The sequence below is a fragment of the Tauraco erythrolophus genome, chromosome 5 (assembly GCF_009769465.1).
Source record: "Tauraco erythrolophus isolate bTauEry1 chromosome 5, bTauEry1.pri, whole genome shotgun sequence".
Taxonomy (NCBI): Eukaryota; Metazoa; Chordata; class Aves; order Musophagiformes; family Musophagidae; genus Tauraco; species Tauraco erythrolophus.
In genome coordinates, this window is record NC_141469.1 from 18,134,920 (window position 1) to 18,158,309 (window position 23,390).

Consider the following 23,390-nt stretch of genomic DNA (forward strand, 5'->3'; position numbering starts at 1 on the left):
ATTTTACACAAATAATGCAGCAGACACTAACTTGCTGATTGCGAAAGAAAAGAATCACGTTTCTTTCATGGAAAGAGATAAAATCACAGATGGATCATACATTCAAGTTTTGTTTGGGCAGGCATTTTCATTACCGTATTTTGTGATGCATTAGCAGGTTAGCAGTTCCTTTAATAACAAATACAAATTTAAAAAGTACATATATACACTGATTCCCTAGTAACACAAGAGCTCTCTCCAGCACTCTGGTATTAGATCTTATGTACAAAAATGCCTCTTCACTACTGTATAGCAAGCACCACATTTACATACATGATTTTTTCATTACGATAGTATGTTAAAACAAATCAAAAGCACACCCCAACCAAACTTAAAAATCACTAGCTGCAGCCCAAATTTTGTTTTCTGAATTCTTTCTAAATTTTTAGTACTAGTTGTATTTAAACATCTGCTTTCTTAGCACATATAGAAACATTTAGTAATAAACCAATACTGACGAATTAAAAGTTAAAAAATGTAGTTTCATAAATGGAGAGAAGTACATGATTTCATGTCTTGGTCCTAATGTCTTCATTTCGTAATAACCTATAATCACTTATTTGTTCAAACCTATTCATTTTTTCCTTACTAAGATTTTTTTTCAGAAAAAGCTCTGTGATCTGTCTGCATTCCTTCAAGCACTTTTGCATACCTGAGGAGAAGGTCACAGAGGAAGTTGTATCCTTGCCATATCCTAAAATCATCCAATAATGTTTGGGATACATCACTGGAGTCTTTGAGAAAACAAGAAAGTCCAGCAAACATCTCAACTATTTCTAGGGGAGAAAGGTCATCAGACTGTTGCATGTTCTGCACACACGTGGACAAACATTCCTTTTCTGAAAAGAATCACAATTAAGAGATTTAGGATTTTATTGACGTTAATCACAACAAGAAGCATAACCTGCATAAGAGTCATGGCAATAAGGTAACTGTTATTTAACTACCTCTTATCACATAACACAGAGCACTTGAAGACGACTAGGACTCTCAAGTGGCTTTGGATCTGAACACTAACCTCTCTTTGCCAGCCCCTTCCTCCCTTTCATAATCTTTGCTCTTGTAAGGAGGAGACTGTGTAGACAATACTGGTTTTTACCTAAAAGTTTGACTAGAGAACTCCGCAGAATAAAAAGACAAATTTGACAACTGTAAATAATTCTAAAAAATCATTTCTCTTTTCAAACACAAAGTTACAAAAAGCACTGACTTGAACTGTTACTGATGTTAGGTAGAACCCTATGCATAACTCTTTACATCGTGTCTTCTTAGTGCTACTCTGGTTCACATTTCTTCGGCTGGCATATTTGCTTGTCCTATAAATCTTCATCCAAGAGAGTTTGTCTTGTTCTGCATACCTCTCACACTCCATCAGTTCATGGGTCAGTTGCAAAAACCTTTCCCAAACCTACAGTCAGGTTTTAGGTTTTAAAGATGCTCTCTTCAATTATCTGCTATTTTAACTTCACAGCATCCACGAGACCAATGTAAATCTTTCTAGCTAGGCTGATAACAAAATTTCCCAGAGACCAAATCAAAGCATGAGACAGGGAAAGGATGCTCCTTTGCATATGATAAAATGTTTTTAACTTTTTTCCTGAACATGAGATAAGCCTCTTGACAGATGTTGTTATCTCTTTAAGTCAGGTTTTTTTTTTTTTTTTTTTTTAATCAACAAGCAAGAGGGAATGCCAACTGGTTTTAAGATTTTATTTCACTTTTCGTAGAACCTGGAACATCTTTTGATACACCAGCCTCACTCCTCTGTGGATCAAGCCCACAGAGAAGTGATAGTGGTAGTAGCTGCAATATGGCAAACAACAGCAGTCAGAACTTGGTTATTTTCTTTGCTGCGCTTCATAACATCTTCGCATACACACATACACCTTCCACACTCACCAAAAACCCACTAGAGGGCTGTTACAGATGCAAGCAATATACCACTCACCATTAAAGTCCTATCTGAAAATACTTAACTGATGACTATTCTGTGCTTCCAAGTGATACTGTACATTCACACTTTTCTGACTGGAATCAGAACATGCTGCTAGCACAAGAAAAAACAGAGACTAAAACTTTCTGTCAAGCATGTGGGACCAGGGTGACGTATTTCAAACTGTCAAAATGGTTTTGTGGAGTCTTGTAACTACTGCTTTCCAGGGTGTGAGGAAACTGTGGGTTTCCTTTTTTTCCAGTAGGTGTACACTGCTAAAGTATATCATAAGGATGTTAGTTCATTTCAACAGTCATTCCAAATTAAAATCTACAAATGCTTCTATGTGGTCCTACAGTCTAAAAGCCCAAAATACAACATTCGAAACATACTCTACCAAATTTCCTACCTCAAATCCTACATACCTAAACACCCACACAGTTTTAAATTAATGCAACATGAGTATTTCACATGCAAAGCCACTTCCAGACAGCTAATATCCTCTCCAACACTGTTTTTCATCTTGCTTTGCTCTTGCAAATTCTTTGTCATGAACCAGCTTGGCAGCTGCCCTTGCTAAGCAGACTGTCACCAGTCCCTTGCAAAGATACATGATGAATAAAGTGCTACTTATATTAGCTACCAAAATGTGTAACCAGCTACAGAAATACCCCTGCACACTACAGTTTTCATGCCTGAAAGTCAGGATGGTATTTGTCTCAAAAAAGGACAGGAGATAAACCAGAATGATTCTGGCTGCTTCAGTCATTTGGCAGCTCACAGGCTCGAGTAAACCCAGGACATGATTTTACTTTGGCCTTCAGGATGCACAAGACCTGCAGTCTGTAAGCTGCACGGCATGGAACAGGAGACATGGGCTCAGCAGAAGAAATGCAGGCTGGCTGAACGGTCAGCAATTTAGTCAGCCAGTCAACAGGGAAAACGTACGGGCTGCAAACCTATCCTGCAGCCAAGGCTCTTCCCAGCTGTGTCCCAAAATCTCTGTGCTTGGTTGTGACCAAGGACCACCAGTATGGAGAGACTGTCTCCTTTGGGCATAGGCTTGGGTCTCAGCCAAGCAAAGGAGAGCCTCTCTGGGCCAGGCCTGAGGGACAACATCTTTGGGTTGGAGACCCCGCAGAGAAGCTAGGCTGGACCACAGGGCAGGAAGCCAGTTGGCTGTTCCATCAATCAGCACTTGGAGGGTCGCACTCAACGGTTTCTGTGTCCATACACCATGCTCCCTTGAGCATTTCCTAGTGCCTGTGTTACACAGGTTTTGGGTATGCCACCCCGATGTCCTGGATAAAGGAGAGTACATTGCAAATCACTGGTGGTTATAACCGTCTACCCAGTCTCCTCCTGCAAAAGCAAGATGTCCAGGAGAAAGAATCTTCTCCCAGCATACCAGAATTAGCTCTCCCTGGTTTGCATAACACACCAGTATGTACTACAGGGCAGCAGCTTTCAAAGGCTTCTAATAGCTCAAACTGCGTCAGCAGAACACATGGAGCTGGTTCCTCTTCCTGCAGTTTCCTCAGATGTCTCTACACTCTTATTGCCAGCTAGAGTGCTACCCAGACAAGCAGCTGTAAACAGGGCACTGCTAGCTTGCTTTGCACCTCTACAAGGTGCTGCTGCTGCTAACTCCAATGCAGGACCGAAAACAACTAACTCCCATTAAGAATTAACACTCACAGCAAAAAACTACAAACTTACGCATCTTCCCAGTGAATATTTTTCAATACAGGCAGTTGCTGAAGTTACTGAAAGCCTTTCCATTTGGTCACCATAAACTCTACACCAAAACATGAGGGGAAACTCTATCCTCCAACGTTAAATTGAAATGTGGATGACGCAGAGGCAGCTACAAACACCACCTCCCTCACTACACAAGTGCTGTGAAATTTTACCTGTATGTAAATACTTACATGTCCAAACAAAAAGCCTGGAAGCTTTCCTTCATGTATTATTTTCATGCCTATTTCCTAACTAAGAAAACCATGAAAGAGGAACAGGAAAAAAAATATTGGATAAAGACACATACCATGAATGTATTTCACTACATTGACACTAAGGCCATGACGTGATATGGTCATTAGTACTTCCCCTGCACTCTTCCTCCAAGGCAGATTATAGGGAGGGCACCATGAGGTTATTGCACTGAATAGAAGCTGGAGATCATCTTTCTGAGCCAGTTCTTCCGCCGGGGACACAAAACTGCACAACTTTACTAGGATCTGAAATAACAATTCATTAAACATTTAGATTACCACCCTGATCATTGCTATTTTTGCCTAGGCTTAATAAAATGTGAAACATTCTGGTATTTAGCATACACATTAAAAGTGTTTTCCCTTTGCGTGTTGTTTCCATAATTTGAATTGAAGACAATGTTATTCACCACATGGTTATTTCAAGTCCCAGTTCAGTTTAAAACGACTAGCAAAAGATTAGCAGCAGAGTTTAAATCTCTTAGGCTGACACAGCGTACTTGTATGGATACTAGGTTATTCCATTCTTGGAGAATGTGCCAGTTACCCAACGCACAGGTCTAAATGCAGCAGTGGGGCAGAGGCAAACTGTTGCATCCCTTCCTAATGCAGGAAGAAGGCCATCAATGGGTTGTTAGCCGAGCAGCATCCATAACATCTTGTCCAAACAAAACCAGCCAAAACAATGTGGCAGAAAAGGCTACAGTAACACTGTAGTCCTATCTGGATAACCGGCACCTGGACCTGAATTTCCAGGTTACCACAAAGATGACAAAATGCAGCCATGCAACTCAAGTTACTACATTGCGCTCCCTTTTCTGCATGTTTTGAGGACATCTGACGACTGGTTTGTGTCTCGTGTAGGAGGAGCCAAGGCTCCCTCTCAGAAAACCGGAGGACGACTTTGCAAGGCTGCCTGCGTTCGCAGGAGGAGGTTTGGAAGCTCTCCGAAACCTCACCCATTCCAGCCAGCTCATTTGAGAGCACCACTTCTTATTAACTCTGCTGACTGAAACATGGCAAAGCAATTTCTGAAAGATAGTTCACAGCACACCATGATTTCTGCTTTGGAAGACAGCCTGTAGTACTAAGACCAAAAAAAAAGGAGACAAACGGGCATGTTCTCATATAGTGACTGTTACTGGGCAGATATTGTGGATAGTAATTGCGGGAATGAGGCTCTCATCTTCAGTTCTGTAGCGCAGGTACCAAATTGTCTCTGAAATGTTGTACTTACAAATCTTAGCACTGCCTTCAAATCCCTGAAGTCATTGCTGATAGACCTCTATGGTTTTGCATATGTGGCTACAATAAGCCTACACAGAAATGCATCCCATTTGCATGTGGAAACAGGTAGTATGACTACTGACCCCTTTCTAACAGTAACTGCCAGCTCCTTCTAAAAGTTTCATCAGGAGAAGGTATGGGAATTTCTTTGCAAGAACTCCAGTTGAAACTTCACAAAGCAGGAGCAGGTCAGATAGAGCCCCTGGTCTCCCTGGGAAATCTGGGGGATAATTGTAATAGTAACTGCAAGCTTGTGGAGAAGATGCCAAGGCCAAAAACCACAGGGGGAGTGGAAATTTAACTTCGACTGTGCTTGCAGGAAAATCCATCTTACTCTGAGCCATCAGTTTGCGAAGAATCAAGGAAGAGCAAAACCTGGTTCAAGGGAAAAGTTTCTGTTTCTGGACTTTTCTCACATGACACATTTCCATTCCTCTTGCAAATTCCATGACCTATTTTGCCTTTCTTACCTGTACAAAGACTTTCTGTAGTAGTGCTCGGCGCTCTGCGAGAGGTAGTTCATTCTGTGCTCCTCCAACTACCTCAGGCACATGTGGAAGGTCAAAAAACAGATATAGACATTTAACAAGTGTGGAAGGCACTGACATTGTAGTCATGCAGTCCACAGTTTTCTGGGAAAAAAGAAAACAGAGCAAAAAAAACAGTTCAGCATATTACTATATTAAAAAAAATCATGCTTCTGTAATGCAGGTGACTCAAATGCTGGTTTTCCTTTCTCACACCTTTGGTGAGGTGTCTACACAGCAGTACAGGTTTACCATCTATTCTTGAATGCCTACCTAAACAGTAACCTTTAAAAATAGGATGATAATTAATTTATAGGGCAAGAGCATCTAACGGCCACAGTTCTGAGCAGTCACTGCACAGGACAGAAACAAAAGCTGACAGTCTCTGCCAACAGAAGCTTACAAGTTAATTACAAGACCTTCAGCCAAGCCATCATTAACTATCTGTTCTTTGTAGCAGTAGAAATGGGAGTGGGAGGAGGACTATTCAATTTATGCATTCACTTGGCAAGAAGGTATAAGCATGCATAAGGAGCAAGGTAGTACAAAACATGAAAGCATCAGCGGGAAGAAAAGACAAATTGGGGTGGAGGCTGGTGACATACTAAACACAGATAAGATGATGTGCTGAACTACAAAGGCAGATTAGAGCAGAAAGAATGAACGACACAGCTGTCCAGCACATTGCCACAGATTGGCTCTCTGATGGAGGGCAGCACCAAAAGCAGAGGCAGCAAAGATTCACAATATCACTTGCGCATCACTGCTGCTGGCTTCGCTTTTCACAACTGCTGCTGCCCTCCTTCAACGGGGAGCTCACATTCCAAGTCCCAGTGATTTAGGACCTGTGTGTGACACGCATCTCACGGGGCACTAAGCAGCAGCACACAAGAGAAGCCTTTGGGGAACAATAAAATTGGTGTGCACAATTCGAAAGTACATTATAAAGTTCCACAACAAGGATTTGTTAGGCAACTGGAACCATAAGGAGCTTAAGTAGAAGTTCTGTGGCAGTATAACAGAAAAAGGATCTTAACATAGAGAGCAGAATATAGTTAAAACATCTTTTAGTGTGTGCTCATGCAGCTCATTATTTTGTTGCTTTTGTCTCTCACATCCAATAATTTATTCTCAGCAGCGTTGCTGTTTAAGACTAACCTGTCCTGATGAAGCTAGTAAATTGATTGTGGTGAGCAGCATCCAACCTCTACTTGCTTCTTCGCTTTGATTGACCTCCAGAAACTGGACTATGGCACGACTTGCAGCCTCTGTAGGGGAGTAGTTAAAAAAAATGCAATAAGAAGTCAATCTGATAATCTGCAGAAGGGAACAAGTTCTCTCAACAGTCCTGAGCACTGAGCATGAATTCACCTCTGCAGCACTACTTGAAAAAAGGCCTAGGCCTTTTACACTCTCCAGACACGCATTCCAGTCTACCACACACACTTGGCTTTGACACTAGCAAGACTGCAAAAAGTACGTTTTTTAGGTAATGCATCGTCTTTTAAACCAGCAGACAGATTTCAGTAACTTGTAGTAACTTCTGTTATCAAATACAATATACTCTTTACCAGAGACATGAAGTCACCATCACTTACTGGTCTCAGTGGGAAAAGTTGATAACCAGTTTCTGAAAAATGCACTGCACTGAAACAACAGTATGGAGGATAATGGGGAAAAATTGGAGAGAAGGAGAGGTGCAGAAAGACAAAAGGAATGAAAAACAGGAACAAAAAGTAAAATGAAGGCTAAAACCAGTAATTCTCAAATCCTCATCCTACATATTTTGGAAAATGAAAATGCTAACAACTTATGGCTAATTCTTATTATTGGGAGATCACCTCTGGAATCAGATGCTATATCGGTCACAGCCAAAGATAAATATTCAGTCTAGTAAACAAGTTATCAGCTTCAATAAATAAATGAACAGAAAATGCAATCCTATCTCACTGTCGCCTGAAGACAGACATCTTATGTTAGGAAATCTACAATGCCAGTCATGATGACTGTCTATTACCCTCAACGGAAATCAAAAACCATTTTTCATTAATAACTGCATATCAATCATCTTCAATGCGTTCAGTGTCAACTAAGACAGAAACAGAAGGGGCATAACGTTGCTAAAAAAAGGACTTACAAGGGAATTACTAACAGAGGAATAAACCAGCAACTTAAGAAAAATCCAATTTTAATATCGGTCTGCTTGCTTCATCTGCTGTTAAGATTCCTCAGCACATACCTGTGAAGGAGTTTGTTCTAAAGTAAGCATATTTTATATGGCAAAGTACTTTTCAAACTTCTAGCAGTGACTACACTGAAAAGATAATGTTATGGAGCACCAGACTGTAAACTGAGCTGGACTAGTAAACGTACAAGTAGATGACCCTAGAAGATGTCTACAGTTGTTTGCTTTACATCCCTAACATTAACTTTTCCCAAGAGAGACTACTACCTCACAGAGACAAAGGCATCAGCCTCTACGTGTACTGGTGAATCAATGTAACAAAAATCAAGGTGTAAACAAGCACTTTTATCAACAGGAGGACAGCTGGTAGATGAAGAGAAGCGATAACCCCCCTCCACACAATGCTCGTTAGATCACTTGTGGAATGTTGCATCCAGTTTCAGTCCTAATCCAATACACAGGAGACAATGGTCAACAGGAGTTCAGCAGAGGGCCACCAAAACATTTAGGGGCTGGAGCACCAAGCCTGTGAGGAGAGGCTGAAGAACCAGGGCTTGCTTGACCAGGAGAGGGGATAGCCTACGGGGCACCCAACACCAGCCCCAGTGCCCATAGAGGGGGGAGCTATCAAGAAGTCAGAGCTGGACTCTTCACAGCACTGCGTGGCTGGAGGGCAAGAGACAACATGCTTAAATCAAGAGAGGTTCAGACTGCATTTAAGGAGAAATTCCCCTTGCCTAGAGGAAAGAGATGTACTGAAATGGGGTCCGGAGAGGCTGTGCTGTCTCCAGCCTTGGAGGTTTTCAAGACACAACAAGAGCAAGCCCTGCGCAACCAGGTCCCATCTCACAGCTGGTCCGGCTGAGAGCAGGTCAGACAAGAGACCCCTTTTACTCTACGATTTTCTCTCACATGGAAAAAAAGTCTATTTGATCTCTCACTGAGGGGGAATTCATGTCACCCATGCTGGTGTCAGTTTTGTTCCCTCCCAGTGCAAAGAGGATGTATTTTTCCCTGACATAGTGGCTTAATCCCAAGTGAAACTAAGCACCATGCAGCCGCTCGCTGACTCCTCACCCACAATCGCATGGGGAGGAGAATCAGAAAAAAAACTTGTAGGTTGAGATTAGGACAGTTTAATAGGACAGGAAAAGAAATAATAATAATAACAACAACAATGATAATAAAAGAACATACAAAACAAGTGATGCACAATATAATTGCTCATCACCCACTGGCCAATGCCCAGTCAGTTCCCAAGCAGTGATCGCACACCCCGGGCCAACTCCCCCTGTTTATATACTGAGCAGGATGTTATGTGGTATGGAATATCCCATTGGCCAGTTTGGGCCAGCTGTCCTGGCTACCCTCCCTCCCAGCTCCTTGTGCACCTGAAGCTGGAAAGTCCTTGACTGCTTAGCAGCAACAGGAAACATCAGTGTAGTGTCAGTATTGTTCTCATTCTAAATCCAAAAACATAGCACTACACCAGCTACTAAGAAGAAAGTTAGCTCTACCGCAGCCAAAACCACGACACTTGAAGCCCAGAAATCGTTTTATAGTCATAATCCTAGAAAAGAGAAAAAGAGACAGATTTATGCAAAAATCCAGATTCGGTTCATTTGCGCAATGGCTATTTTCCCATGGTTTTGTTTTGCAGCCTTATTCCCATAACAGGTTTTTGTACAAGCCACTGGCTTTTCCAACTGTGGTCCTGAAGCAGGGGGAGGCACCCACCAAATCCCTGCACGAGACTGACCGAGATTAAACGAAGCTTTAAATTCCAAGTTCAAAGTTAAGGCAATTTCTAAAACTCACACAAACACAGACATGTGGTAATTTCCCCAGCATGCAGACCTGAAGTACCTGGTGGGCACTTTGTTTTCCAAAACTGTCGGTGCAAAACATTGGCAGGATGGTTGAATGTATGACAGACCAACTTAGAAAGCACAACAGCCATGCCACAGCTACAGTTCCTACACCAGAGGTGTACGCAAAACACCAGAATTCCTGGCAAAAGCCACTCTCCAAAATTCTGAGCATCAAGAGTGTCTAAAGCACACCCTGCTTCTACAACGACAGTGCCCCACCAGCTCAGGTTAGGTGCAACTTAGGAGGCCCATTCTCTTTCTTTCTGACCACAGACAGAGCTGGGCAATCAGTCTCACGCTGTAAGCAGGTACGACTGGTAGCAAACAAGGTGCGACAGACTCCTTTGGGCACAGTCTCCAAAAGCCACCTATGGAACCGAGGCTTTTCTAGTCATCTTTGAAAGTGAGACTCAGGGGTTAAGTATATGCTTCTGAAAAAGCTGGCATGCTGCTGGCATCCTCAATGGCATAGCAGTTGAACACTATAAATAGCAGTTTCAAAACTGTCAGTCTTAATTAAGCACTACCTGAAACACAGGCGGCATTTTAAGTGCAGGAGTAAGTTCTCTTGTCATCCGCTCTGAGCAAAGTTGATAGCACTATCATTTAAGATTAATTTCTATCATCAGCACTAGTCATAATTTATTTCTTGTACCTTTTCTCCAGTTTTGAAGTGCTCAAGTGATCTTTCTAATATAACATCCTTTATGTGCCCGCCCAGATGTCCTTAGCCCTTCAACTTCTGCAGAACGAACCGCTAAATCTAGGACTGGGATACGCTAGATTGTTAAAACAGCAAAAGAGTGAAAAGGAAAATCTATGAAATAAGATGTACGCATACACGTCTTGACAACTGTGCAGGCACGTACGCGTAAGTACGACCACGAGTATGTAGTTACACGGTTAATACACAGTAGTCAGTATTTTTCAGCATGGATTCGGTGTATTTGGGTAGAGGCTCTGTAGAATAAACACCAGAAGTTTTTTCATACGTAAGAGATGACACGGGTGCTTTGCGTCTTGGACTTCAGAAAAGCAGCAGATGGAAAGCAATGGGATTAGACCCATTCAGATTGCTAGCAAAATGCAGCACTGCATTTCAAGCAACGTTATTGCCTATAGCTATAGCACTAAAGGCAAATTCAGTACATGAAGCTTTTAGTTAGATGTTCTGTTACCACAAACAGCATGTAATAGTACCATCAGACTTTTGTATAGCTTACTCTTATCCTAGAGTGGAATATTAGTGAAGAAACATCTGTGCAAATGCCAAAGGGGACAGAGAGGAGTGGGAGGTATGGGTGGGTCTGTTACAGGGGTGGTGGGGAGTAAACTGAATTCAGGGATCCCCTCTCTAATTGAGCCTTCAAGAACTCTCTACTACTTCTCTCTACTACTTAACACAGTCAGATATCTAGAGGTAAAGAATATGAATGATATCTAGTCAGATATCTAGAGGTAAAGAATATGAATGGTTCCAACCGCCCAGATAGTAAGAGAAAAGTATCAACCCAAACAAAAATGGGATGGCAAAAAGTGTTCCTTCAATCATCAGGAACAGTGCCGTGCTGTCTGACTTCACCAACCACAGATAAGAAGTGGTTAATGCCTTTGCAGTGTGCAGAAACAGAGGGCTGCTCATCCAAAGATAAACTACTCAACTGTGCCAGCATTTAAGCCTCACTAACCCAGCCGATAAAAGAACAGGCTTTCTAGGATGTCTTGGAAAACCACTATATTGCACCACACTCACCCTGCGTTAAGATCTGGTAAAGAGCATAAAAAATAAACCGAAGGTTAATCAAAAGTCACAAGATACAGTAGTCGCTGATCAGAACTGACTTCTGATGAGCAGCTAATAGGACACTGCTTCCCATTCAGAGCAATTTCAAGGAATTCGAAACATAATCACCTTCTACAGCAGAGTCACCCACAGGACAGGAAAAACATATATAAAATACGAAAAAAAACAAGACACATGTAGTCACAGCATGTGAGATCATTTCCAACATACTATCTTCCCAATAGAAGAAAAGCTCACTAACACACCAAAAAAGTCTGAAAGCAGCCCCTGAGGTCCACTTATTTTAGCGAGAAAGATCCTCAACTCTTTGAAGAGAGGCAAAGTAACACTAGCAAGTAACACAAGTAACTAGTAAGTACAACTACAAGTAACACTAGCAGGAACATGAGGGGAGGAGCCCAAAAGGCTACTTATTTGTGTAAGATGAGAATCTTCCTTTAACTACCTTGGGTAACTCACTCAAAACGTGAGATGCACTTGAACAAATAACAGTAACTCTTACGCGTTTAAGGCAAACATAAAGTTAGCTCTGCTGATATGATAGAGGTAAACTGCAACAAAAATGAACAATAAAAGCAGAGTTTGCAGATCATTGGAATTTTTAAAAGAATGAAATAAAGGCAGGCATTCTTAGAGGCCAAATACAAACCATTGATGTGGTTTTCTGCAATGGTTAAATATTATGATGATGAACGCTTATCAGTGTGGTCTCCCCAAAGTGGTTTGAAGCTGAGATAACAACAGTCTTTCAGCAGATCTCTTAGAGAAATGCCTGAAGAGGTCAAAAGCATTTTCACTGGTGAAGCAGTCTGATTACATCAGTGAAATTAAGAAGAAGAAAAAGAGAGAGGAAAAAAAAAAAAAAATCCAACAACGACGAAAACAACTCCACACAAAACCAACCCCAAAAAACCAAACCACTACAACATTCGGAGAGTGTAAACAGTAACTGAAAATGATTCTGGAGGTAGGAGGGACTAGCTGAACAGCCTAGAGGTATGGTAAAAATAAATTTAGCATTAAAGAGTAAATACTGAGACAAATACACCCAGAGAATGTTGCAAATATGGAACAAAACATTGGCTGAAATCAATGAAGCAAGACACAACTAAATTGATTTTAAAAGATGCATGAGAGTGATGTACATAGACTAGCACACATGAAATCATTAAAAAAAAACCACCAAAACACACACAAAAAAAACCACAAAAAACAACCAACTTTTGAAATGGACCTTCAAAAGGCAGTTTCAGCCCTGCAATGGATCATTTTGCTTTCTCATTCCTGAATTTCCTACCCTTCTGCACAGGTTTCACAGATTGTCCCCACAACCACTTCGTCCTATTCTGAGTGGGGAAGGACCTTCCAGGTTGCAGGACTGCCCATCACTAAGGGAATCATCCTGAACCTCCCTGTGATAACCAAGTGTTTAAATATCCCAACGCGTTAAACAATGGGAGCTGTCAGTATGTCGTTTGGTGCATTTGAGATGCAGAGAGCATAAGACTGAGTTAGAAAGCAATTTTAGTAAACATGGAATAACCGCTACAAGGTACGTAATCACTGGTTTGCACACCCTCAACTGCTGAAACATGAGAAGCTGTTAAGAGTGAAAGAGAAAGGTGTACTCTGTACTTGCCCTGTTTCTTGCTTTCCATTTGCTAGTGACCACAGCTAGGAACCCACCGCTCGGTTACTTGGGTTCATGCTTTGATCCGTGGAGGACAGCTTTATGCATTTATCTTTAAGTTTGCAATGTGGAACTATTCAGTAGTTGGGATTTCTCAGGTACAAGGCACAGGTACTCACTGAAATGCTAAACCAAAAGTTCCCAGCCTATTCAGCTCACAGCACCTGCGGCGCAGAGCAAGAAGCTCTCCCACCTACCTTCACACCAGACAACTCCATGCAGATGGACTCCAGTCCCGCTGCTCGTACCAGAGGGATCACCTGAACTGACCTTCCCTGCCGTATGCTTATCCTTGCATTGAGTCTACATTATGATGATGTGCCAAACACTCTAGGACATGCTGCTGAAATATTTGCAAAAATCGTAGAGGAATCAATTGCATCCGGGGTATGTCTTTTGAAAAATACATGAAATAAAAGTGTTGCTTTCTCCTCCAGCATCAGTAGCCAAAGTAGCCATTAGCAGCCATGTTTACTCTACCAAAATTACTGCTGTCCCTTTCTAAAGCAGTCTTGTCTTTCCCAGCCCTGAGCCAGATGCACTTGTTCCCAAAATAAAGGTTCATTTCAGAACTGAGACTACACTAGACATAGATGTTTGGACATGTTTTAGCATAGTATTACCAGAACTTTTTGATCAATTCAGACATGAAATTGGATTTATTTGTGGAAAATTTGGCAGCTAAAAACTCAAGTATACAGAGCTACCTCAACCATGTCCCCATTATCTTCTAAAACAGACCAGATACCCCAGGGCAAGAGAAACCACGCACTAATCCTTGACTACTGTTGTCACATGCAAATTAACACTGTTGTACAGCAAAGACTTGAATGTACAAGACAATTTAACACAATTTTAACTGCTTCGTTTTTCTGACTCCGATGTTACAACCATAGTAGATGAATGCCACAGCTGAAACTGTAGTTGAACACCTAACTACAACGGCAATGTTCAGAGACTACTGAAGAGAGGGTGCTGGCACAGTTACTACTGAATCACCAAACGCTGTTCTGAGAAAACTGCCACAGCCTGCCAAGAATAACTGAGATATGCCTCCATGATGGCAGGCATTACTCACACAGCTATTAGCACAAATATTCAAAGGCCTGATGAAAAAAATTGGCCTATGCTCCATTATGAGATGGAGGAGAGGAAAAAAACCCCAAACAATAAAAAAATCAAACAAAAAAAACCCTCGAAAAACCCCACCAAACACTAATAGGTAAGATTTAATCGTAACATATTCCCAACCGTGAAATACTGCCAATACATTTATCTCCTTATAGATAAAAAGCAAATTCTCGTAAAATTTCTTCCCTTTTGTTAATTATCTGAAGTTGACTTTTGATAACATTTGTATGGAAAGCTTGGCTCTAAAACAAGCTCAGCAATTTTGTTAACTTAAACGGAGCACTTCACACAATCAGGAATTTGCACTTGGATATTACCAGAGACATTTCCTGCATACAGATGTTACTGAAGTTTTTCACTTTTAAAACCATGCTAGGAGATATAATTATCTGTTAATAGCTATTAAGATATGCTGTATCTTTTTGTTTGGTACACAAAAAGAATGGAATTTTAAAAAAAAAAGCAATAGTGCAAGAGTCTTCACAATCCATAGACATAATATTATGTCTTTAACATAAAGTGTATTCTAAAAAGCGAAGAAATTCTGTCATTTTTTCAGTATCACAGGAAATGTGTATCTAGCTCTGAGTAGTTTAACACAGAAGTCTGCAAACTATGAGTCCGAACAACTTGTTAGTTGGCCGTTTCTGGAGAGCAAACTGCAACTCCCTGGTCCCACCAAGGCTCACAGAACACGTGAGGTCTGAACAGGGTTTACTGACTGAAGTAACAGCAATTTTGATAACAGGAAAAAGGACTGCTTTCCCTTTTTTAATAAAAACATTGGTACTTACTACATTAAAGCTTAGAATAGTACCAAACTGTCTTTTAAGTCACTGTGGTTACGTTTCCAAGCAGGTTAGGAAACAAGAGAAACCCCCAAAACAACCACTGCCACCACCACCAAAATATTTCTGTGACTTGTGAGGTTTCAGGGATGACAACTGGATTATCTTGGAGCAACAAGCAGAGGTATGGTCCAAGTAATAAACACAATGGTCATTCTTAGCAGAATCCAACTGACTAGCAGGCATAACAGATGTTCCCCAGAAAAAAAGGTCAAACTCACTCCACCATTCTGCCAGCATGACTGTTGGCCGTTTATTTCCCCTAAATATCCAAAGAAAAGGCATCTTCCGCCTGTTTACCCATAGAGAACAGGTTTTGCCTATGATATCTGTTTAGCCATCTGGAATGTTTCACTGTTAGTCACACTACTTAAAATGGAAAGAAATTGTAACTGGCACAGTTTGTGACTCCTGACTTCATGCGTAATAATTTGCACAGTCTTTTCCAGCCACTATTTCCTTATTTACCACCAAATCCAATCCGAGAAGCCAGCAGAGATCTTAAAATTACCTCGTAGACAAAAACTTGATACTTCTCGGACGTGCTCCTCTTCAGATGAGGAAATCAAAGAGGAAAGCTAATGAAACATGCCTTCTTGGCACTCTGTCCTCAGTTATGCAACTCTCAATACATATTCAGGTTCTGACAGAGTTCCACAGAACCAAGTGTCACCCTGTCATTTAATAAACAGGGCAAAAGAGGGGTCCACTAACGTTTTCCTAGGGCTGGCAGTGTTGGTCCTAACACAGAACTTGCTGTACTTTCACATTTTATTAGATTCCAGGTCAACAGCTAATTTAAAAATGCACGGTTTTGTAACGTTAGCATATCCAAGGGACAAAACACACCACCAACAGGCACCTCAGGCAAGACACAGCAGCTGTCCACATGCATGTTCTTGGTCTCCTTCTACTAGTAGGTGATGTAACTTAGCTCACTCCTCTCTCTGTGAGGAGTTCCACCAAGCTTGCGGAACGCAGCTTTCTCCGTAATCCAGAGAGGAAAACTCTAGCCTCCTCCTCCTCCTCTCTCTCTCTCTCAGTACAAAGGAACAGAAGACAACACGTTTTCACTGCAAAGACTTCAATTTCTGAGCAAGCACAGTTGTCTTGTATGGCAGCTCATGGTATCCTGACTGATACGAAATTCATGACACACATCTCAAAGCCCAAACTTGCGCCCCATGCAATACCTGTGGACTTATTCGATGCTCTCCGTCGAATTTCAGTCACCATCAATCGTGACACTTGAGTAGTAAACTGCAGTAGGTCAGAAAATTTTTCTGTCATTGTACTTGGAGGAGCATTTCCAAACACCTAAAACAAGAGAAAAATGGATGCATCAAAGAGTCGTTCAGTTTACAAGGATCAATAGAAACTACCACCTTCCTTTCCAAAGGAGTATTACTATGGAGATTACAAATTTTTGTATTCCTGCTGCAGTATTCATCACTGTACTGGTTTTCACAGCGCATGCTCTAAGACATATTCATAACTGGAATTAAGTCACCATTCGGGGAGGTCAGATCTGATGAATGAAGGTGAAAAAGGGAATCACGAGTTTTCTTGCAAGATGAAAACCCCACGGAGCCCCAAAAGACTGAGATTGCACATAACAGGGTAAAGACTAGATATCAGAGCAAGTTCTCCAGCAGGAGTTCTGTTTTTAAGAGCAACTCCTTTACTATCTGCTGGACCTAAACGTCCCACAAGGGTGAACTGCATATATAGAACGATGTGTGTAAAATCTTCCAGAAGGTACTAGGAAGTAGAACTGTCCTGTTAAGTCTTCCCTGGATAAACTGACAATACCAGGAAGCCTCCCATGTTGCTGGCATCCCAAGGCCTTACTCTCATCTCTCTTGAGATCCTCCCGAACATAACAGCAGCAGTTACTAGGAAATTTTTTTTTATCAATTGTTATTTAATTCTAGTAACTTTTCTTCATGATTAAGCATTAATTTGGTTATTAAATCATACACTGAATCACATTTAACAGGGACAAATGCGTTAACTCTGTGGTATTGCACTAAGCTACGGAACACAACATTATCTCAAAACAGATTAGTTAGTTGTCGAGGCAATTTACTTTTCATTCAAGACTGCACACAAAAAGGAGTCTCCATCCATGCTGACTGACGTAATCCTTGCACTAAAACGGTCACAGTAAAACCACAATATTCATTCTCAAACAAAGCATGCAATTCTGGTATCATCATTCGTGTCAGTGCTGAAAAAACAGAATAGCCTGATGAACACCTGAATGGTCTCAATAATTTTCTGCTCGTTTACACTTTTCTCCCTCGTAGTTACTTAGGTAACCTGCAGGAGTGCCACCAATGAGCCAGGAAGCGTAACAGATTACAGTATTTTTCTAATAAAACTTTAGTTCAACATGTTGTATTTGCCTCTCAAAGAGGATGCGATCTACAGCAGTACAATTGATTCGGACTCAGCAGCTGCTTCACCCTTGTCTTCTCTCCCTGGGTGATCCAACCACACTATTGCAGCTGAGCTGCTGACATAATTGACCGAGGTCTAGGGAAACCCAGCAAAATATTACAGCCAACAGGGATGCAAGATAATTGCAGTACCGACTTACACTGGAACCCCAAAGTAACTGAAGAAAACTTAAAAGGCAGAAGACACAATAATCTTTGTCTGACTTCTTACTCCCCTTAGTATCACTTCCTCTGGGACATTACAGAGCAGCCAAAAATATTTTTCCTACCTACTCATATTGCAAAGCCATGAAGAAACGGAGTCAAAAATACAATGTTGAAATTGAAGATCCAGTTTCCTCACAATAAAAATATTTTTCACCAAAAACTTAAGCACTTCTTCTACAGCAAATTTCAACCACCATTATCAATAAAGAAAGCAAACAGGAGCACGGACATGACAGGCAGAACAAGAACAAGACTCCTCATTTGGATTAGAGAGTACACAACATCCCCAACACAGACAATCCAAATTTCCCTAAATCTTTCACAAGACCTCCTTTTGTACTTGTCTGTGTCAGCTCCCAGTTCATTTGAGAGCCTCTAACTTCCGACAAGGCTAGAAGAAGGGAAGAGGGCCTTGAGGCTTGCGTGTTCACTGGTATAACCTAAGCAAGACTATCTAGACTAGAACGCACCTTGGCAGAGCATCTTGCCATCACTAACTCTTAAAAGGTCTTTCACTAAGACCAAGGAAAAAGGAAAAACTACTAGCCCTGTTACCTGTCTTGAGCTTGCCTAGTTGACAGCAGATCCCAGGAAATGCAGACAGCTCAAAGTCACAGTAATAGCTCGAAGTTACAGTAAAAGGCTGACTGAGACGAACTGGTTTTTGAATCAGCTGCCCCATAACCAAGTTTGCACTATGTAGAACAACCATTTCCATTGGATAGTGATACACTCTTTGACTACAAGTGGTAGTAAAAACTAAGAACAGGATAGAAACATTTTACCAGTATATCATCTTTTTAAAACAGAAAAGCAAGGCTCTTTCAAGAAGATGTAAACAATGTACCACTTATTCAAAAACAGCCTCTTCATCATTCCATCCACTTTTTTCATATACTGCAGAAACATTACTGCCGCACTGGCAAAGCAATGCTTCCGCGAACACGTCAAACTCTGAAAGGCGCCTTTTGAGTACTCTTCCAGAGGGCAAATCTTTTCTTAATTATGCACCAATTTAGCTTTTCATTACTATGCAATTCATCATTTCATATGTCTTCCTGAACAATGAGGAAACAGAACTGGTCTGTAAATCCATTTGTTAAGCAGAACTAGCCTGTTTGAGACATGCTGTATCTATAAACCAAAGTCATGAATGCTTTAGCTCTTCTGGATTTACTGATTAATCACCCTCAAAACATCAGGAAGAAAATGGAACTGCATTTCACACAAAACTTCAGATACCTCTGAAGAGAAAACAAAAAACCCAAACCCAAAACTCATACATAGTTAAGTAGGAAAGTCTCAAAAGAGCTCCTGGATATACCAGTTATTTAACTGGCTGGCTGTTGCTGGCTACTTGGATGCCTATGGAAAAGACGCTTACCTTCCTCACTCTAGACCTCTGCATTCAACAAAAATCACACCTCTTCCAGAACTATATCCTGGATTTCACTCACACACAAACACTCAAACACACAGACACTCCCTGCTTCCAGCTAAACACACAGAGCTCCCGCTTCCAACAGCTCACTACTCTGTACAAGATTCTGAAGCACACATCAAGGTGTGGTACAGAAGTCTTAATCTGAACTCCACAATTTATTTGGGGCTTTCTCCTCTTAACACAGACACTCCAATCCCGTAACAGGCAACGCTTCTATGGTACACCACCAGGGACTTCGCTTAAGGCAGTGACACAAGAAGTCCTCAGTCTCACTTAAGCCTGTTTGACAGAATATAGATAACTACATAAAGTAACTGAGGGATTCAGAGCCTGAGTTTGAATCCAGTTATTAGCTGACACCTTAAAACATTCGCAGCTAAGGACTATATTTGAGAAATGAGAAAGATTTTCAAAAGCAACTTCAGGCAATGTTTTAGTGTTTCCTGTCAGCAAAAGTAGGTCTCAGAGGAAAGTCATCTCAGAATCTAGAGTGAACCAAGATTTACCACATCTCCCACTGAAAATCCCATACAACACTCTTTGGAAAACGAAATATTTCTCCTGTTCTATTTTTTATTCCAAACAATTTCAGAGTCGGTCTTACTCTGACTTGCAGAGTTACTAAGCTAGCAGGATTGTTCCCAAACAAGCTGTAGCACAGCCAGTTGACACTCCAGAAGACACAAAGCTAGATAAGCCAAGGAAGCCACAGCAGATTCTATACATAAGACTCAAAAGAAGAAGATGGGGTTAACCTGGAACTTAAAAAACATAAACTACAGGAGTAGAAATAGTAGTTCAAGGTGCTCAGCCTCTTGAACACAGGAAGACAAGAATGCATTTATATGAAACACAATGGAAGAAAAATACCCCTGTAATAGGGACAGGTGAGACCTGACTGACCAAGAGAAATCACTCTTGTTTGTGCTACACTAACAGTTTGTTGATGACTGGTAACAGTTATCAGGGATTAAGAGGAAGGAAGTGAAAGAGCACAACCAACGCACGCTTCCCTCAATGTGCCAGACTACGATTCAGATTTTACAGAGGTTGGAAACTAAAGTGACAACATCTGGCAACTGCCTGTATTTGTGGCAAGAAGGATGACTCCAAGAAGGTCACAGATTAAAAACAGAGTTTGAGGATGGTGATGTTAAAACCAAGCAAGGAAACAAGCAAGCACAAAAGAATGCGTGTCTTCAGCATCAAGTTCCCCTCAGTAAAGAAGGGAACAAATGATTCTCTAGGATTTAGAAAAGGGAAGACAGCCTATTCACAAAATTAGATGGATTCTATAAAGAACATAAAAGACACACGGGGAACTTGGAGGAGGAAAAACCTATGATAAACAAGAGGAAAAACTGGGCTCTAGGAAAAAAGAGTAGCCAAGCTGTATTCATACAGATGGAAATTGCAGAACCATAGAATGTCATAGGCTGGAAGGGACCTCAGAGATCATCTAATCCAACCTTTTCAAGAAATCTAAATGGTACCTGAGACTAGTTAGGCAAGAGCTGATTTTGACAGAGTAAGAAGAAAACTTGGGGCTATCGGGTCTATTTTCGGAATGCTTCAACACGCGAGCCAAACGAAGGACAGTAAGAGAGAACAAACGGTGCAAAGACATGAGATAAATACAAATAGGCTTTGACAGGGTCAGGTGAAGGGACCAAGAATTAGGACAAGGCCAGCAAGCAGGGAAAGATTGATACACAGAAACAGGACATGCATTGCTGTGCTAGTTTTCCTTAAAGGCAGTTATATCACCAATTATGATTTCCATAGACAATGCTACTGAAAGTTAACGACCACAAGGGCCAGAAAAGAATTTCTTCTCCACCTGCAGCTTACAACTGAGTGATGAAGCAGCTATAGTGGGTACGTTCCCTTTTGCAGAAGCATCAGCCACCTGTAACCAGCAGAGGGAGATTTCCAAGCATAACTGCAAACTAACCTTCATGGGCTCAAGCCAAGATTAAGATTCCATTGTGCTAATTTGTAAAAACAAATTAAGAAAGCCCATAACTAAAGGGCATACAATCCAAGCAGATAAATTAAAGAGGAAGCAGATGAACTGAACTTACTTCTCCTGAATTCACACAACAGGCTACCAGTAGAACTAGGAATAAGATCTAGGGCAATGGAATGACATTTAGGGGATCTATCCACTAAATCATGCTACCCAATAGACTGAAAATCCTATTAATAGTATGCCTTGACTAGGATTAACTTTTCTACGCAGCATGTAAGCCGTTCAATGTATAACACCATCACAAGTCACACTTTCAACAAAACATTGATCTAAAAAAAAAAAAAAGAGCTGAGTTGATTTGCCTATCAACTGTTTGCATTTTCGTTTTCGGATTATTCTGGTTCTCCGCTGTAAGCATACACAATGAATCCATCACCCAAGAAGAGCCTCAGGACCAAAAGTTCAGGACATAGCAGGAAAAGGAAAAAAAAAAAAAAAGCAAGCTAGATCTGTACCTACTGCTATTTCAAGACCTTAAAACTACCATCAAAGTTATTATTCGCAAAGAAGCAGCAGAGTAACTGAGTGACATAAGATGTCAGGAGGATTTAGCTCCTATTAATTCCAGTGACAGTCATCACAGTCCTGCCTCCAAATAAAATTTCAGTGCCTGAGCACAAGGGAATAGTGAAATATGAATGGCACCGTACCAGTGGCTGCTACATCTTCCCTACAGCTCGCTTGTTTAAAATCCCCTTAGTTCAAGAAGAGAGATTCAGACTCAATATATAGAAGAAGGGGTACAAGGGCGATGACAACATAGAGAATTTATCACAAGAGGAGATTAACATTTTTTAGCTCACATAGCCTAGCAAAACCAAGTCTGGCAGGAGATATTATGATTGTTATCTCTAAATATGCATCAGTATAATTATTTCGAAGAAGGGAGAAGAGTTATTTAGACCCGAGGACAGAGCTGTCACAAAAACAACTGGATATTAAACTTGCTACAAGTCAGTTAAGTTGGAAATCAGATGACTCTGTAATAACAGCAAGCTCTGCAGAAAAGCTCTGTGACAGCCTACATGCAACCATGGGTTGCACTTCAGAAAAAGTGCTAAGAGAAAGAGATCTCCAATGGCAGGTTTATCCACTCACACAACACTATGTGAGGAGAAGGGGAAAACTGAAAGGATGCCAACAGAAGACAAGCTTCTGTTGTGCTAGAACCAAAAGTCTTGGGAATACAAAATACGAGCAGTCAATTCGAATAAAGAAAACACCTCTTGCAGAATCTCTAGCTTACCCTGTTAAACACCGGCAACATCATGTAAAGTTTTTCTTCTTGTTCTTTCTGGGTCATGTGCCGTGGAGGATGACAGAGCTCTGTGAAGAGGCGACGCAGATGCATCAAGCCTAGCGCGTTATCCTGGGGGCTACACTCCTCCTGCCGTGGCCGGCCCATGATCCTCTTCACCATATTCATCTTGACTGACTTCTGGAAGCTCCCTTGTATCCTGTTCAGAAAGGAAAACAAATTTGCTGAGTACAGCAGATTGTATCAGCTCAATGAGCCAAAACTTCACTGCCTAAGCAGCAGAGCAGAAGTCTATATTTTCTTTTTCATAAAATATTTTAAAGATAGTATTTTAAATTTCTCTTTATGATTCACAAAACACTGAGAACTCCAAATCCAACACACAAAACGCACGTTGTCACGGAATCCACCACTGCTGTAGACTTCTGCTAGTGCAGCCAGTTTTTCTTTTAAATCTCATAGCTTCATTCAGCCTAAGCACACACCTAGAACAAGAATCTGCACTGGTTCAGCCACATAGTCGCAGTTCTAGATCCGACAATTTTCTTATAGTCAGAGAAGTCCAAATACTGGGATGGCTTCTCCAAGATGCAATCCATTTACCTCCACCAGGGCAGTTTTAACCCAGGGAGATGACAAATGCAGAGAACAATTAAAGTAGTCTTCACTTTCTCCACA

General features: G+C 41.1%; 1 protein-coding gene across 3 annotated transcripts in view; it reads right to left on the minus strand.

Moving 5' to 3' along the window:
- The window catches only part of WDFY3 (WD repeat and FYVE domain containing 3), a 122,812-nt gene extending 99,932 nt beyond the window's left edge, over nt 1-22,880 (minus strand). For all 3 annotated transcript variants that reach the window (XM_086611512.1, XM_086611513.1, XM_086611511.1), the window contains exons 1-6: nt 22,701-22,880; nt 16,503-16,626; nt 6,939-7,048; nt 5,724-5,885; nt 4,020-4,212; nt 692-878 (exon numbers count right to left, since the gene is read on the minus strand). In XM_086611512.1, the coding sequence (XP_086467638.1) occupies nt 692-878; nt 4,020-4,212; nt 5,724-5,885; nt 6,939-7,048; nt 16,503-16,626; nt 22,701-22,880 (956 nt within the window). The remainder of the gene's footprint in view (nt 1-691; nt 879-4,019; nt 4,213-5,723; nt 5,886-6,938; nt 7,049-16,502; nt 16,627-22,700) is intronic.
- Nucleotides 22,881-23,390: the final 510 nt, after the last annotated feature.